This window comes from Notolepis coatsorum, assembly GCF_963971535.1.
Source record: "Notolepis coatsorum genome assembly, chromosome: 18".
Classification (NCBI taxonomy): domain Eukaryota; kingdom Metazoa; phylum Chordata; class Actinopteri; order Aulopiformes; family Paralepididae; genus Notolepis; species Notolepis coatsorum.
Window position 1 is genome coordinate 26,314,472 of NC_140182.1, and position 19,271 is coordinate 26,333,742.

The 19,271-nt window shown below is 42.2% G+C and overlaps 1 protein-coding gene across 2 annotated transcripts in view; it reads right to left on the reverse strand.

The window, feature by feature from the left end:
• The window catches only part of ckap5 (cytoskeleton associated protein 5), a 140,344-nt gene that overhangs the window by 80,165 nt on the left and 40,908 nt on the right, over positions 1-19,271 (reverse strand). For both annotated transcript variants that reach the window (XM_084335398.1, XM_084335397.1), the window contains exons 11-14: positions 18,869-19,033; positions 16,209-16,337; positions 11,631-11,783; positions 8,460-8,561 (exon numbers count right to left, since the gene is read on the reverse strand). In XM_084335398.1, coding sequence (XP_084191524.1) covers positions 8,460-8,561; positions 11,631-11,783; positions 16,209-16,337; positions 18,869-19,033 — 549 coding nt within the window. The remainder of the gene's footprint in view (positions 1-8,459; positions 8,562-11,630; positions 11,784-16,208; positions 16,338-18,868; positions 19,034-19,271) is intronic.

Genomic DNA, 19,271 nt, shown 5'->3' on the forward strand with positions numbered 1-19,271 from the left:
AATATGTTTGTCTGTGTGGTGATACTAATGCATGTATGTTTTATGTGAAGTTATAGTGTGTTTGGTGTGTCATTTATCTTTGACTGTATGTCTTTTCTAGTCTACATGGTGTTTATCAAAAATTCAGTTATTGCATGTGTAGTTGATATACATGTTTGGTATTGTGTGTCAATTTAAAAGACAGAAATTTGTTTTCTCTTTTCTTTGAGTTATGAAGAGACTGTGTGGGAATGAGTGGGTCCAAGGGCCAGGGTGAATGAAGGTGCAGGGTCGGGTGTGACTCCAGTGAGCCGGATAACGTGCAGGACAGGAGAATTGAAAGATGAGTGGCACATTACAGATTTGCATAATGATCAATGGGTTGTGATTTATCTCTCTGCCCCTGGTTGGCTGTGTGTGTGTAGATGAGACTGCAACGAAGTGAGAGTGAGAGGTGAGAGTTGAGTGCGAGTGGAAATAAAGAACAACTAATAAATTAAATAGAAAATATTAAAGACATGAGAAAACCTGAAATTGATGAATTATGTAAATGTGACTGAGGTGTCTTCTGGTTGGAAAGGTTATGTCAGAGTAAGGATGCATTTTGGATGACTGTTGGATGTAAAGAAATTAATAATAATTGTAAGTAGAAATAGAAACCAAATGTAGAGAAAAGCCAAATATCAACTATATGATCATGGGTGTCTTTGAGACCACAAACTAACATTCAAATTGCATGCCAATGGAATCACTGAGACAGGCTTATGTGTGAGACCTCAGCCTAGCTGTCCAAAATTCTCTCATATTACAGCTGTCCTCTCCTCACTACACTAGCTCCACTCATCCAACCTAGCCCTTCTGAGCACAGAGTAAACAGATCATTCGGTTCCCCGATACTGGTATTAATTCCCATTACGCATCGAAGGAGCCTTATCCATAGACCGTTAAGTCCCACCGCCAGACCCACCTGCTAAGCCCTGCATACCCCTACCACCCCTGCATCATTTACATTTACATTTTAGTGCACTACCGTAAATCCTCAAATAGAGGGACCTCCAATAAAGGAGGGGCCTCTTATAATGGCCGGGGGTTTGATGCATTTAGACAAACACAGGCCAGTCTCTAATATAAGGTCGCAAAAAAAGTATTTTATTTTATTTTTTGTGTCGTGATATAGAATGAGATAAACTCTTGCCAATGGAAATAAAGTGCTGCCTCCCGCTACACTGACTACCGTACATTAACGTTTCCCTCGCATTAGCATTAGTTTTAGCTTTAGCACTAGCTAACGTTGTCATAATATCTAGATCTGTGGTGTCAGCTGGATGACGTTGACTTCGTTTGCAAACGTTAACGTTCGCTATCTATATGGCGTTGGCAGACGAGGCTGGCGTTGTCTAGTTGACACATTACAGATCATGATGCTATGATAGCGTCAGCTAAAGCTATTCCCTGCATCAGTCAACAACTCGATTCGACTGAGGAAGTCGAGAAGGTACCACACGCTAAACAGTCCCCGGACCCCGCAACCTATAGACAGTTCCAACTTCAGTGTGAATTACGTTAATCCCACAATTACTCAACTGCACTCAATATTTAAATACCAATGCTAGTCTAACTAAATGTAGACCGACAATGTATGTATTAAAAAATAAAAATAAAAATAATAATAATGCAATAAAAGTCTGAAAATGAAGGGATTATGTCCATGAGTGTCATTTTTAGAAATTAAGGCCTGCCTCTTATATAAGGCTCTCTAATAAAGGCCTGGTGCTCTTTGCAGCTGAGGTAAATAGAAGACCCGTCCTATATTTGAGGATTTACGGTATCTATGTTTTCAGTATTATTATTTATTTTTCTCTCCGTTTTGTCCCAAATACTGTCTCCCTTTCTCTGTACTATCTACCATGTTGTCATTATGAGGGAATCTAATTTGTTCTTTTCTTCCTTTGACAAGGTGGGACGGAGTTATATCAGTACACTTGAAAGGAAAGTGTGTGAGTATGTAGTGTGTAAACCTTTGTGGCACCTTTTAAACATTTTGTCTATTGATAATTTCAGATTAGATTGATCATTGGAAATAAGATACGAACGAAGGACGACAATTATAATGATGTTAGCAATGATAATTTAACGTTGTTTTTCTTTTACTATACAGTACATGCTTGGTTGGTTTTCAGGTTACTATTTCAGGTTGTGATTGATTATATCCAAGTGGTAATCAATTTGGGATTCCGGGGGCAGACTGATAGGTTAAAAATAACATTGGAAAGAGAGTGAACAGTTCAGAGGTCGGCCCTGAATGGTTCCAAGATGAGGAGCTTTCAGCCCAGAGGAAAAGGTCAGGGAGCTTTTTGTTGCCCAAAGGGGGCGACAGACAGCTAGCTCACCGGATGGAGGGGTACCAGACGATCCCCCTCTCCCCTGTCTGATGACAGGCCTCCATGCCTGTCCTTCTCCACGCTGTCTACCTGGGTCAGCCTACACACCTGAGGTTCAACGGGTCATCGCCGAGCCTGGACATGAGTTCTGCGCCCCTGCTCATGACTCTCCACTCTGGACACTGCCTGGTGGTGTCACCTTCCTAACCTCCTTGTTGTGCATTCCACCGTGTCGAGCTTGAGAGACGACGCAGCAGAGGTTACATGAAGTGCGAGAGACTGAGTAGAAAGCAGCCACAGCAAGACCGTTTAATACCAGACTGTGGAGAGAACGTTGACCACTTCTACTTTATGGACTCTGTTGATCTATTGACAACATGATTTGGGAAAAATACATATTGAAGAAGGTGATTGTGCATGGAGAATCATAGACAGTGATCCGTCTTGACCAAACTCTCATAAGATATAGTTCATAAACCATCTCTGCCTCTGGAATCCGCTTGATAATGGTAAGGTTTGAATCAACTGACACAGATGGTTATAGTATGATTTAGGTTTGTTATATCAGTACGTATAGGTAGCTGCTATGTGCCACGTTATGTCTGTTTCATTTAGGTAATGTTGTAGACAGATACTTCAATGATAAATGTGTTGACATTTTACTGTTGCATACAAAGGTTTATATCACTTGAGTCGGTACGAATGAATGACCAGAATGGGGAGTGAATAAAGGCAGGTGCGGAGGACATATTCTCCATAACATAACACAAGCTGTCCATTCTGGTGATGTGAGAAGGTGTGAGTTTGGAGTGGATGACATTGAATAATGGTATGTAGTAGATGGTTAATGTATTGAAATTATAGGAGGTTGGGTCCGGCCAATAAATGTTTTCTAATATTGATTTTCATTGCTATTCTGGTTCTCTACGCCAAAGGGGGTGGCATTTTCGCTTCAATACATGTGTAAGAGAGTCCCCTGTTCCATGTTTTTCCCTTGTTTATTTTTCTTCTGGTTTAATGGTTGATGATCGACAGGTCCAGGTCCAGTAATGAATTATTATTGACATATTGAATAATGTCAACATGGGGATTGTAATGTATATTCATTACTATTCCACTGAAGGATTACAGATCCTTAGATTCAGATCCTCTGGTGAGAGCATACTCTCCCCCACTGACCAGGCAGTGCAGGCACAGGAATACATTGACCTGGATGACCTGTGCTTGGTCACAGGCTTGCCTGGTCAGAACTGACTTTACAATAGCAGAAAACCATACTGTATGGTAGCTAATAAATCATCCTCTCTAAAAGATTAACACTTAAAACTGATGGCTAAATCAATCTTGAATCCACAATCCTTTATTACAAAATCATCCTCCTTTGTCATTTTCCCCACGTTCACACTTCACACCAGAGACTGAAAGTCTGCTCTGGTCAGCAGGATTTGCCCAGACACGTTGGCACCATCTCAGATAACACAACGTTGGATTTAGACCTTATGGGCCAAATCTGTCAGATCATCGGCCATCAAACCAGCCGGTCAACCTGCCTAAATGTGTAACTTGCAAGAGTATTTAAGCCCTGTGTGTTTCTCATTCTGGAGCCATTGCCCGCCGAGGGCGTTGGACTCATAGGACTGTTTTTCCTCCCTGTGTGTTTCAGCCAATAAACACCACCGATTGGACTTTGTCTCCTGATTTTCATTCCTATTCAGCCGCTCATAATCACCAAAAGATCCCAGCATAATCATAGAGAACTTACAATATTGTCAACAGATATGGTTGAAAAACAAACAATGTTACAATTTCTTTAATTGAATTAACTTAAACTAGAAAAGTAAATACAAACTAAATTAACAATGTAAGTTACATTGTTCATTTCGTTTGTATTTACTTTTAGTTTAAGTTAATTCAATTAAAGAAATTGTTTTACACACACAAACACAAAAGCAAACTTAAAATAATCAGACAACTTGTGTTTACTTGAAGTTCTTTATTTTTTTTATATTATATATAAAAAGTACACATCACTTACATTTTTTCAATGTAATTTGTTTCACAACAGTGGTTTCAAAACAGTCAAGCAAGCCCCCACCAATGGGTACAGTAAGACCTGGTTTATCAAAGCTATTTAATCAATATTTGCCTTTGTTGAAAATGGTACAACCTTCCAGTCGGGACCATTTGTCACATAGTGAGAGGTTCCACAGCTCAAGTATACCCCCACCAATTGGTACTGGGCTTGTATTTAGGTTTTGCTCTTCTCGTTCTCTTGTCCTCAGCTGAGTGATGGGCTCTCAGCCAAGTTGTGACATATGTTGTTGGATCCCAGAACCTTCGAGGTGGCCCGTTGATCTTAATGAACATCAAAGATGCTACCCGTGAAATCATTAACAGTGTGCGGGTTGGGGAGATAATTTGATTCATGGCACTGAATCCCCTTTCACATTCTGCAGTGCTACATGGAATGACTTTTGTGCAATTCAATAAAGGCCTAAGCTCATCGGGTATCATTTCTCCATTGCTCTCAATGAAGTCCCTGAATCCATCAATAGTACTGTTAAGGGGCAGGGTGAATCTTTTGCACAGATGCCTTATTTCCACCTCTCCAAATCCTAGTGGCATTTCTTTTGGCCAGCTTTTACATTCAAGAACTTGGAGTTGTGCAAGCAATTGAGCATACTGTGCTTCAGACTCTTTCTGTGCCACTAATGGTGACCCCTTAAAAGATGCAGTGGTGAACAACCGATTGGTTAGATTATTGCTCAGACTTCTGATAAACTGTTTCCGGTTGATGGAAACCATTTTTGGTCTGTCTCTGTCTGTCAGATCAACTGTGCCAAATTTACCTTCTTTTACTGCAGTTTCAGCTTCAATGACTTTGTTGCCTTGTTTTTCTCCCATTGCATCAATGAATTTAATGCAACGCCTCATACGTTTGTCTGCAGAGGTTAGTGTCATTTGGCGGTTTTGCAGAGCTTCTGAAAGAATGCTTAACTCACTTAGGGTGTCGTACAGCAGTGCTAAATCTAGCAAAAACTGATATGAAGTCATTTTCCTGAATAGACCTTTATATGTTTTCCTATCAGAGCTCTGTCGTCTCTCATCTGTCATTGCCATGCTGAAGTGAGCACAAAGTGCGTCATAACCATCCCACACTGCAGACACCGTGCGGAAAGAACTGGATACCCATCTTGTGTCTAGCACACGGCCAATTCGTCTCACTTGTTTTTCCAGGCTGGCTGCACACACTTTCAGTTGCTCTTGGTTTAGGGCTGATCTACTGTACACAGTATACAATTGATCCATAAACATCTGGAAATGGTTCATAGCTGTGATAGCATTAACTGTGTCACCTACAGCGAGTTCCAGCCGGTGATTTAAGCAATGCCAGGTCACTATATTAGGATACAGTTCAGACAGTGTTGCAGCTATACCAGCTTTGCGTCCCAACATGACACTGGCTCCATCACTTGCAAATGCAACCAAGTGCTTCTTCAAATATGCATCATCAAAGCCATGTTCACTGAGGCATTTCAACAGATGGTGCATAATTGTTTCTGCTTTTTGGTTGGGAAGTTCAATCAGATCTAAAAATAAGAACTCTGGGTCCAGGTGCTTGTCATTTTCAGCTTTGAGGTACACAATCAGTGTAGTTTTATCACCAAGGGTAGTTGACTCATCAATCAGAACTGAAATTTTACCTTCTATGGATTTTATGTGTTTGCATAATTTTTTGCGCATTTCTGCACCTATATGCTTGGTGATGTTTGCTGCACTCTCTCTTGAGTGCAAGCTGAAGCCAGTGTCACACCCAGTTTCCTCTAGTAAATCCAGCATCTTAACACCATCTGAAAACGGCCTGTCCTCCTCTGCTAAAAAGTACACAGCCTTGAAAACATTATGTGTAGCCGTCAGTTCTGATACGAGCATAGTGTCAGTGGATTTCTCAATTCTCTGTTTTTCTGCCTGAAAAAACAAACAAAGACAGAAAAAAACATCAAAACACATTCCCAGCATATGAAAGACAATGACACTAATTGCCTCTATGGATGGAATGCAACACATTTCATGGCAATCCCAGCCCATCGTTCGCACCAAACTTGATGAGGGGGCAGGGATCTGTGTTCCAACTATCCACTCAGTAAAATAATTATTCTGTTAAGAAGACATTATTGTTAGTACTTACATTATTTCTGTAATTCAGTGACGGTGGCGCTGGAGCTGTTGGGGTACTTTTTGTAGGCGTGGTGGTGGGCACCGTTTCATGACCTACCTGTTGAATAAACAAAACAGAGAACATTAGAACATATTACAATTAGTCATTACTGAATGCTTTGTATCTTGTTTGCTAAATCAGGTTAAAGACAGCAGATTTAAGCAGCATATTATTAAGAGAGCAAGGCAAATCATTACTGAATGATATCTTGTTTGCTAATTCAGGTTTTAAAGACAGCAGATTTAAGCAGCATATTAACAGAGCAAAGGGTCAAACACAAGATAATTCAGTCACTGCCTAATGGCGGATGGAATGCAAGTTAACATTCCATGGCAATCACACACAGCCCATCGTTCACACCAAACTTGATGAGGGGGCAGGGATCTGTGTTCCAACTATCCACTCAGTAAAATAATTATTCTGTTAAGAAGACATTATTGTTAGTACTTACATTATTTCTGTCATTCAGTGACGGTGGCGCTGGAGCTGTTGGGGTACTTTTTGTAGGCGTGGTGGTGGGCACCGTTTCATGACCTACCTGTTGAATAAACAAAACAGAGAACATTAGAACATATTACAATTAGTCATTACTGAATGCTTTGTATCTTGTTTGCTAATTCAGCCGATTTAAGCAGCATATTATTAAGAGAGCAAGGCTATAATATGTTATGATGAATTGAAAATGGGGGACCCTGATGTAAACAAGACAAACGTCTTTCTCTGGTCTGCATCCCCTTAACAATTGTGTGTTTTGAGCCGTACTGTATTGTACCCATTCTGCAATCCTTTAATAAAGTTTGCAATCAATCAATCAATAGTAAGGCAAATCATTACTGAATGATTGTTATTATTATTATTCCAATGTGATTGCGTGGCAAATACATTTCTTTGTAAGAATATATCTGCATTTTGTCAGTACAAGATTAATCAGTGATCACATTGAATGAAAACATGATTATTTCTTGACTCTGTAAACACGCATTTGTCATGTCTCATGATTCATGAACCACGATTATTTATTTCAAGAGAAACAAACAGGCAAATAGCCTAGCTTAGTCAATCTGGACAAATACATTAGGCCCTATATTAAAGAAAAAAAGAAAAGCTGTTACTTGCCTTGTTGAAATGGTTTCGTTTTGGAAGTGGGAGTGGCAGGGCGTCCCCTACTGTCCCAGCTGCTGGTCTGGGAGGCGCAGGTGTAGCGAAACTAAGTTTGCTTTGGACAATTATCTTTCTTCTCTTGCCGGGCTGCGGTGGCATCCTTGCGTTGCAGGTAGGAACATGATAGTTTGTTGTCAAATGATATGTTTATACCGTGTATATGATGACGTCGTTGAAGACACCTGAGCTATTGTTATGTAAGACGGTGGGTACTTAACGCACAACGAATGAGTGGAGCGCATTTTTGTGTGTGCGCGCATGCACATCCGTGCGCGACTGCGCATACACATCCGTGCGCGAATGCGCGAACTTCTGCTCAGAAAACTGCTAGGACGGCGTGGTACTGCGTGGGACCACCACTGCATCACTGACCGCAGCGTAAAAGTATAATGGAGCTCTATGGAGAAACCATGGCACACCCCTGACTAAAAGTATAATGGAGCTCTATGGAGAAACCATGACACTTTCTGACTAAAAGTTGTTTCAAACTAAAACAGCTAGATGTCATTTAGCCAAATCAGCATGGCTGTGAGTGTGAGTCTTTCACTTTTTACATATCTAGCTTTGGCATGGATTGATTGTTTAGATCGCATGGCTAACAACTGCAAATATATTGTAGTCTGCCCCTGTTGTTCTGACCAGGATTACGTTCCTTTTTGCCCCCTTGATGCGCGCGATCACGAGTCTGACGTGGACGAGAAACACATCTATAAACTCACCGACTGCTCGGCCTCCACCAGCTCCTTGTTGTCTGAAGTCTTCTTGGCCTTGCCACTGGGGGCAGCGGCGGGCTTGCCTTTCTTAGCAGGGCCTGCGGAGGGCTGCACACAACAACAGGGGAGGGAATCATTCTACATTAGATTAGATTCAAATCTCTCTATATACATTGTATACATAGATCGAAATATATATGGTATATAAAGCATTATTGTACATGCTATCATACAGAGATATGGGTTATGTGCAGATGTACAAGCAAGTATATAGAGGGGTTATATGCTGGTATATTCAGACAAATATGGGTAGATAAAAAATATATAAATGTAAATATGCGGTATATACAGCACTGTTGGACATGCTATCATACAGAGTATATGGGTAGACAGTGAAAGCAGTAGGTGGGTATAAGTTGAGTATAGGCAACAGAATTCAGGGTCGTACAGTACAGAGCCTAGGGTGTAGGCAATAGAGTCAGAGTTCAGAGTTCATATGGTGGGGGGGGGGGGGGGGCTGTCAACGTGGCAGAGATCAGAGATATGACAGCTGAGGGAAAGAAGCTGTGTGTTGCTCCATAATTCAAATTAACTGAACTTTGGAATGTGAATGTTCCATAACTCATCCCACTCTACAGCTGAGATATGAATAGGGCTGGGCGATATGGCCTCTAAATGATAAATTTTTTGGCCATATCACGATACACGATATATATCGCGATATTTTGACATTTCCTCTAAAGCACTTAAAAATGCTTGATTTAACCCTTTGATGCATACAGTCACGCCAATACGATGATTATAATAAGTCCCTGCAACATATGTTTGCATTATTAAACCATGAAGATGCTTTAAAAAATTATTAAATGAAAATGTCTAAGAGTAGTCTACTGACACACTAATAAAACATTTATTTACATCTAAGACAATTTATATAAAAACTCTTGGGTGCCTAAGACTTTTGCACAGTACTGTGTTTTCTATCCACTTTAGCCAAACACACACACACACACATAAATATATATATATATATATATATATATATATACACTACTGTGAGAAAATTATAATCACACACAAAGGGAAAATGGCTTATAGCTGACTTAATGATTTTAGAATATTTCAGATAATTAAATGTTTATATCATCAACTATCCAGTTAGTATTTATACTGTAACGTTTGGCTACTTTAAATCATTGAATGTAGAGAGAGCGAGAGAGAGCGAGAACGCGCGAGAGAGCCAGCCCCCCCCCCCCCCCCTCCCGGATTTTGTTTCAGGTTCGCGTTTTGAGCGTTTTAACCTGCCGTAGGCGATGATGTGTCACACTCGAACGTCAACAGGAAGAGTTTAACACACGGAGATTGAAACTGGATGCCCAATATAAAGAAACGAATAACCAATAAATATGAAGTTATCTTTAAACCTCTGTTGTCAAGCGTCGTCAATATAACCCACCCCCTTTCCTCACGAATGGAACTAGTGTCGTGGAGTCCGCTTTGAGCGCTTCCAGGGTTAGCAGCTAACGCTAGTTAGCTTAGCCTATTTATGGGATAACTTAGCAGCTAACGTTAGCCCATTGCTCGCGTCAATTATATTGCATGTCACTGGTCTATAGAAATAAATGCATTCGAACAAGAAACCAATGTATAGACATAGCAATGTCAAAGAAAATTGCCAGGCCTAATGCGAGCCAGGGAAGTCTTGGGCTTGTAACGTGGCTTCATCTCGAAGTTTTAGGGTTAGCAGCTAACGCTAGTTAGCCTAGTCATGGGATAAGTTAGCAGGTAACGTTAGCCCATTGCTCGCGTCAATTAAATTGAATGTCATTAAAGGTCCGCGCTAGTCTGTCTAATGAAATTACAATAGACCTGTCTCAAACCCTGCCCCTTTTCTTGATCCTCCAATCACAGCTGTCGCTTACCTCTGACTTCCTCGTACAAACAAAGTTTGTACGAGGAAGTCAGAGGTAAGCGACAGCTGTGATTGGAGGATCAAGAAAAGAGGGCAGGGTTTTGAGACAGGTCCATTGCAAGGGGTGGCTAGGTGGTGCAGTGGGCAAGGCACTCACCACCAATGCTGGAGACGCTGGGTTCGAGCCCAGCTCTCCACATTGTTTTCAGTTTGGCTGGTCAGCAGTATTAGGGGGAGGGAAAACTGAGGGGTGGGGATCGGACGTTGTGGACAGCGACTCCTACAGGTCGGTTGGTGCGCCTGCGCAGTAGAATCAAGAAGCGATGGGGGCGGCGTCCCTCCAAAGCGCAGACCCCTGACGCTGAAAGATCGCGCCACGCAGGTGAAAAGATGCGACGGCTGCTACCTCGAGTATCGGAGGGGACTCGTGCTATGTATGGCTTCGTCCACATTGCAGCCGGCTTGTGGGAGGCAAGAAACAGCGTTCGAGACAGGGGAGGGTTGAATTGGATGATACGAAATTGGGATGGGAGAAAAATAGAAAATGGGAGAAAAAGTTGATTGAAAAAAAAGAAATTACAATTGCATGTCATTGAAGGTCCGCACTGGTCTGTCTATAATGAAATGAGGAAAGCTCTGCGCTAAAGCAAGTCTCATCTCAGCCGCGACATGACAACATATACTCGATGTTCACGATATAGTAATTTACTACATCTCATGTAGAACAAGCTGCGATACATCGAGTATACTCGATATATCGCCCAGCCCTACATGTGAATGTTCCATAACTCATCCCACTACAGCTGAATGTTCCATAACTCATCCCACTACAGCTGAATGTTCCATAACTCATCCCACTACAGCTGAATGTTCCATAACTACTCCCACTACAGCTGAATGTTCCATAACTACTCCCACTACAGCTGAATGTTCCATAACTCATCCCACTACAGCTGAATGTTCCATAACTCCTCCCACTACAGCTGAATGTTCCATAACTCCTCCCACTACAGCTGAATGTTCCATAACTCATCCCACTACAGCTGAATGTTCCATAACTCCTCCCACTACAGCTGAATGTTCCATAACTCATCCCACTACAGCTGAATGTTCCATAACTCCTCCCACTACAGCTGAAGGTTCCATAACTCATCCCACTCTGCAGCTGAATGTTCCATAACTCATCCCACTCTGCAGCTGAATGTTCCATAACTCATCCCACTCTACAGCTGAATGTGAATGTTCCGTAAATCATCCCACTCTACCTTGGCAGACGCAGCAGCTGTCTTCCTGGGCGGACCGGACGATTTGGGCGGAGCCTCCGCAGCGGGCAGTGCCTTGGCTGCACTTTTCTCCTTCTTCTCTCCTCCTCCCCCCTTCTTCCCTGGTAGCTCCACGTTATCAGCGCACTCCTTTATCTGTGACCATGGCAACACAGGGAGGTGGAGAATAAACATGATATCTGTGACCATGGCAACACAGGGAGGTGGAGAATAAACATGATATCTGTGACCATGGCAACACAGGGAGGTGGAGAATAAACATGATATCTGTGACCATGGCAACACAGGGAGGTGGAGAATAAACATGATATCTGTGACCATGGCAACACAGGGAGGTGGAGAATAAACATGATATCTAGAAGGACTTTTTTTTTTATATATGGATGTACATCACAAAATGTTATGACATTTGAGACATCTTGTGAGAAATCTGACTTGGGTTAGATACCGGAGTCTCATGGCAAGCACAGAGAGACTCAGAAGGAGCTTCTATACCCAGGCCATCAGGATGCTCAATGAACAATAAGCAAACTATCAACACTACCACAGCACACATACACTCACTTAAATAAACAACACATTGTAGCACCCACTTTACCACTTTAGACACACGTTAAACTCTATATTTATACGATTATTGGTAAGGAAATTGCACATCATTCTCATTCCTTATTGTACCTCCTTATTGCACCTCACCACTACAAGGTGGCACCACAAGCTAAGCTATACCTCACCATTGTTGTACCAGCTGTACATACTGTATATAGATGCACTGAACAATTTTGTAGTTTACACTTGTTTACGTACTTGACTTCTTGACTTTCTATTTTATACTTATTATACTTATTTTATACTATCTTGTTATTATCTAGCACACTCTCAGGAGCACACAGAAATAAACATTTCATGCAAAGTATTCTGTATGACAACTAATAAAGAAACTTGAACTTGAAACTTGAACTTGACTTAACCCTTTCACTACCACACTACAGAAGGTTAACCTTTCACTACCACACTACAGCCGGTTATGGTAGTGAAAGGGTTAACCTTATGTAGTGTGGTAGTGAAAGGGTTAACCTTCTGTAGTGTGGTAGTGAAAGGGTTAACCCTTTGTCATGTGGCAGTGAAAGGGTTGACCTTCTGTAGTGTGGTAGTGAAAGGGTTAACCTTCTGTAGTGTGGTAGTGAAATGGTTAACCCTTTGTCGTGTGTCAGTGAAAGGGTTAACATTCTGTAGTGTGGTAGTGAAAGGGTTACTTTGTCATGTGGCAGTGAAAGGGTTAACCTTGTGTATTGTCGCAGTGAAAGGGTTAACCTTCTGTAGTGTGGTAGTGAAATGGTTAACCCTTTGTCGTGTGTCAGTGAAAGGGCTAACCTTCTGTAGTGTGGTAGTGAAAGGGTTACTTTGTCATGTGGCAGTGAAAGGGTTAACCATTTGGTAGTGTGGTAGTGAAAGGGTTACTTTGTCATGTGGCAGTGAAAGGGTTAACCATTTGGTAGTGTGGTAGTGAAAGGGTTACTTTGTCATGTGGCAGTGAAAGGGTTAACCATTTGGTAGTGTGGTAGTGAAAGGGTTACTTTGTCATGTGGCAGTGAAAGGGTTAACCATTTGGTAGTTTGGTAGTGAAAGGGTTACTTTGTCATGTGGCAGTGAAAGGGTTAACCATTTGGTAGTGTGGTAGTGAAAGGGTTACTTTGTCATGTGGCAGTGAAAGGGTTAACCTGAGTTAAAGCTGCTGGTGCCTCTGGGAGTGAGTGGAAAGCCTTTGTTGCACAAGCATGGGGCTTGAAAAGTGATGCAGAGCTCTATTTCGGCTGGGAAGGCAAACTATGTGCAAACTTTCCTCCAAATCGGCCCAGAAGTTTGCGAGATTAGCTGCAGACCGACAGACTCACAGACGCAACCGATTCCATGATCTCCCCCCAGGCTTCTGCGGAGGTCAGAAGTCAACTTATGAGATGTGGACTGCTGAGTCAGAGGTAAACTTATGAGATGTGACCATGTGGACTGCTGAGTCAGAGGTAAACTTATGAGATGTGACCAGGGTTCGAAATTAACGGGGGCTCGGGGCAAAATGCCCTTGAAAATGGACAAAATGCCCCCGAATATCAGTTAAGGGGGGCAGAAAATGCCCCCGACAGTTTACTAATTATATATATAATTATATATATGATCTACAGTGCGAGCATTTCCCTTGTATTTGGCCCTAATAATATGTGTGTGTGCGCCACCCGGAAAAATCATTTACTCGAGACGAGTGACGATTACAAAACAGCTCCGCTGTTATAATAGTCCCACATTACACAAGGCGCATAAACGTCCAATCACAGTAGCGCCCGAAAACAAAGTCACGGTACCGGCTTAGGCAAGTTATACATTCAGAATCAGATAACGCAAAAAAATCAGCCAGCCATGAAGCCCATTCATTTTTATTTTGAGCAAAAGAGAGACGAGGAGAAAGAGAGGAATCCGGCTGACATGGCTTTTGAAGTGATATTCGCACGTGTTTTTGCGGGTCCAGTCCCCACGGTATGTTGACAGAATTCGCAAAACACCTTATCGACTGAAGCATAAAAGTCATTAGGATACTGCTCTGAATTTAGGGCTTAGTGGGGAATTTCTTCCGACGTTAACGTTAACGACGCACCGAAGCAGCTAGACCATTTCTCCGTGTTGTGTGTAACACGCAGCGGTCCCCGCCTCCTCCCTCCTTGCAACAAACGTTTGAGTGAATTGATTGATTGAAAACTTTATTAACAGATTGCAGAATGGGTACAATACAGTACAGCTCAATACACACAATTGTTAAGGGGATGCAGACCAGAGAAAGACTTTCGTCTTGTTTCCACCAGGGTCCCCCATTTTCAATTCATCAGGACATATATGACATACATGACATACAGATAGTCAGTACTGCTACATCTATACATTTATGACATACCAGATTTGCAAATACAGTACTGTTTGTGATACAGAAGGAGTCAAGAAAAGGGAGTATATACATTTGACGTAGAAACTGTACATTGGAGGAGGTTGGGTGGGGGGGGTTGGGTACACTGGGATATTGACAACCATACTGGGTAATTTACATTGGAGGTGGTTGGGGGGGGGGGGGGGCACACTGTATAAGCAAGCAAAACTGTACATTGAGGGGGGGGAGACTCTGTACAAACAAACAAAATTGTACATTGGACTATTGACAAAACCATACTAGGTAAATGACTGTACATTGGAGGGGGTTGGGTTAGGATATTTACAGGGGCCAGTGTTGAATTGCAGTCTCCCGTAGGTGTCTCTTGAGAGAGGTTTTGAAAGTGGGTAGTGATCCACATTCCTTTACAGCTTTGGGTAGGGCGTTCCACATTGATGTGGCATAATTGCGAAACGTGTTTAGTCCCTTATTTGAGCCGAATCTGGGTTTAACATGATTTGTGGAGCTCCCTCTGGTGTTGTGATCGTGGTATTCACTGACCTTTGGGAAGTATTTTGCCATGTACATGGGTACCTTGGTCGTGTAGTGTATCTTGTAGACCAGGCCCATTGCAAGTTGCTGTACTCTGTCATCTACTCTAAGCCATCCTAGGTTGTCAAAGTGGGCAGGGGTGAGGTGGGTTCTAGGAGTAAGGTCAAGCAGTAGTCTGACCAGTTTGTTTTGAGATGTTTGTAATTTTGTTTTTAGCGCCTTTGAGGTGCTTTGGTACCATGAGGTGCAAGCATAGTCGTAGTACCCCTGAATGAGTGCTCCTGCCAGAGTCTTCAGGGTATTCTTGTTTACCAGAGAGGAGATCCGGTACAAGAATCGAGTTCGTTGGTTGACTTTTTCCACCCAAAAACGGAATTTCTATTTCATAATGAATTAAATAATTGTATAAAGAATTTTCAATGTTCTGTCATCTAATAATATATTCCATTACCTTTCCTATCTGTATCAAAGTCAAAATGTTGGTATCATAACAACACTACAACATACAAAAGCAGCTTGACAACCGATATCCTTTGCGTTTGATTGATTGAAAACTTTATTAACAGATTGCAGAATGGGTACAATACAGTACAGCTCAATACACACAAGTTAAGGGGATGCAGACCAGAGAAAGACTTTCGTCTTGTTTACATCAGGGTCCCCCATTTTCAATTCATAGTGTGCACACGCACAGTATAATAATGCATGAGATAAATAGTTAATAAACTCTGTGTTACTTGAACAATTTTCACTGTGCTCCTAAATTTCTTTGTGTGCTCCTAAATTTGTATTTAGATTTTATTTATTAACATTTTATTTAGGAGCACATGTGCTCCTTGGGAAAAAGGTTAGCGTAGAGCCCTATATATGGAGACATTAACATTACATTATCAAACATAGGGACGAAGACTGTAAAAAAAAGTGTCAACAATGTTTTATAATCCTTATGTTAATTTTCATCATAAAAATTCAGTGCCCCCGAAATACAAAAAAAAGCCCCCGAAAATCAATTAAGGGGGGCAAAAAAAGCCCTTGAAAAAAAATGTTAATTTCTAACCCTGGATGTGACCATGTGGACTGGGAGCAGGAGGTCTGACCTTGTCCAATTTGAGTTTGTCCAGGTCGGCCAGGAAGGGGTTCACGGCCTTCTCTCCCAACACCTTCATGGCCGTCCCCAGAGCCTCGAACGCAGCGTCGCGCACCTCCGGGGCGGAGTCGTTCACTTGCTGAAGGGGTTAACATGGAGAGACAACGGTGGAGAAAGAGGAGAAGGGAGAGAGAGAGAGAGAGTATAGAAATGAAGATGGAGAAAGAGAGAGGCAAGGAGGAAGGAGAGATTGTGTTACAACTCATTTAAATCACATTAATGAATTACAAGACAGTCTAAGATATACCTTGAATCTGCATGGATATTAATATCCCAACAACAATACAATGTCTTGAGGAAGGTCACGTATGACCGAAAGCTCGACTCCCTGTTAAAGGTTTGTGTGGAAGCTGGGTAGCTTTTTAAACTGGCCCCATGGAACCTTTTAAACTGGCCCTAAGGAAGCTTTTAAACTGGCCATATGGAACCTTTTAAACTGGCCCTATGGAACCATTTAAACTGGCCCCATGGAACATTTTAAACTGGCCCCATGGAACCTTTTAAACTGGCCCTGTGGAACCTTTTAAAATGGCCCTATGGAAGCTTTTAAACTGGCCCATGGAACCTTTTAAACTGGCCCTATGAAACCTTTTAAACTGGCCCTATGAAACCTTTTAAACTGGCCCTATGAAACCTTTTAAACTGGCCCTATGGAACCTTTTAAACTGGCCCTATGGACCCGTTTAAACTGGCCCCATGGAACCTTTTCATGAAAAGATATTGATTATTTAGAAGCCAAGTCACAGAGTCGATTTGTTGAGAAAACCCTGAACAGCGACAGTGAAACAGTGACATTTGCCAAACAAGCTGGTCGAGGCCACAGAGTCCAGAGACAAGCCTGCCTCCTGGAGCGTAACATGCGACACACATGTAACACGGTGTCCTTATCCACCATTTTTAAACAAGGAACACGCCAACATTATGGGAAATGCGCTTACCATCTTCTCCGGAGTCAGACAAGAAGATGAGGCTTTTTGGGAGAAAATATTTAAAACCTCACTACTACTACAGCAACAGATCTTCAGATTGTCTAAGTCACAAACGCACGGTTTTCGCATAGTATCAAATGAGTAGAAAACTCTCTCCATCCGACTGCTGTTTAGCTTGATGCTGCCCCCTAGAGTAACAGCTCTGTCATTGTGTTTGTACACTGGAGCCACTAGGGACAACATCAAGCAAAGCAGCTGTCAGACAAGGATGGGCTGGATTAAAAGGACATGGTCTCAGCTCTGTGTTTGTGACCTTCTTTGTGTGTTTGTGAACTACAGTCTCTCCTCCGTGTTTGTGAACTACAGTCTCTCCTCTGTGTTTGTGACCTACAGTCTGTGTTTGTGAACTACAGTCTCTCCTCCGTGTTTGTGAACTACAGTCTGTCCTCTGTGTTTGTGAACTACAGTCTCTCCTCTGTGTTTGTGACCTACAGTCTGTGTTTGTGAACTACAGTCTCTCCTCTGTGTTTGTGACCTACAGTCTGTGTTTGTGAACTACAATCTCTCCTCCGTGTTTGTGAACTACAGTCTCTACTCTGTGTTTGTGAACTACAGTCTCTCCTCTGTGTTTGTGAACTACAGTCTCTCCTCTGTGTTTGTGAACTACAGTCTGTGTTTGTGAACTACAGTCTCTCCTCTGTTTGTGAACTACAGTCTCTCCTCTGTGTTTGTGAACTACAGTCTGTCCTCTGTGTTTGTGAACTACAGTCTCTACTCTGTGTTTGTGAACTACAGTCTGTGTTTGTGAACTACAGTCTCTCCTCTGTGTTTGTGAACTACAGTCTGTGTTTGTGAACTACAGTCTCTCCTCTGTTTGTGAACTACAGTCTCTCCTCTGTGTTTGTGAACTACAGTCTCTCCTCTGTGTTTGTGAACTACAGTCTCTCCTCTGTGTTTGTGATGAACTACAGTCTGTGTTTGTGAACTACAGTCTCTCCTCTGTTTGTGATGAACTACAGTCTGTCCTCTGTGTTTGTGATGAACTACAGTCTGTGTTTGTGAACTACAGTCTCTCCTCTGTGTTTGTGATGAACTACAGTCTGTCCTCTGTGTTTGTGATGAACTACAGTCTGTGTTTGTGAACTACAGTCTCTCCTCTGTGTTTGTGAACTACAGTCTGTGTTTGTGAACTACAGTCTCTCCTCTGTGTTTGTGAACTACAGTCTCTCCTCTGTGTTTGTGTCTTTTCCCTTGGTTGCAGTAGTGGTCGAGTTTTGAATCACTATCGTTCTAAAAGCCCCAGTAGCTATGGTTGTACACCAGAACTTGGAACACACGTAACATAACATAAGGACAGTTCTGGTCAGAGCCGCCAGCGCATGCTTAATGTCTTTTTTTTTAAACTTTGACCAGTCAGCTGGTTCTTTTAGCGTTTATTGCTTTTTCATCGCATTTATACTTGGTCAAGTTCGACCGACAGAAGCAGGCTGAAAGGGTTCAGATGGGGGGGAAGACACTCTGGGAAAGGCACGGCTGCCGTCCGGGATTCGAACGCGCTCAGCCCCAGATCCGTGACGAGCACGGTTGTCCACGGCGCTGAAATAGCACTCGCGGTACGTGGTGAGCTACTGGAGCTCCCCCATGCTTAATGTCTTAATGACTGATTGGGGACCAGCCGTACCTTGAGGAAAGCGGCGCAGAAGGGCTTGAGGATGCTCTTGGGCAGCGTGGCCTGGGAACAGTGTCTGAAGCTGCGGGCGAGGAACAGGGACGCCTGCTGCTTGATGGACGGGTTCTTGTTGTCCATCACACCCAGGATGTCCTCCGATATGCTCTGGAGCGTCGTCTGGTGATAACAAACGCAGTATAGTCAATTCATTAAGTCCTTCAAATGAAGAACCGGATGAGTTTTCAGTTGAACCTTCTTTTCAAATGATCCTAATTACAAGATAAGATATTGATTTATTGATCCGCTTGGGGAAATTCTAAAAGTTGATAAGTTGGGAGGACTGTGTACATTTATAGTTAAAAGCAGTAATAATAATAATAATAATAATAATAATAATAATAATAATAATAATAAT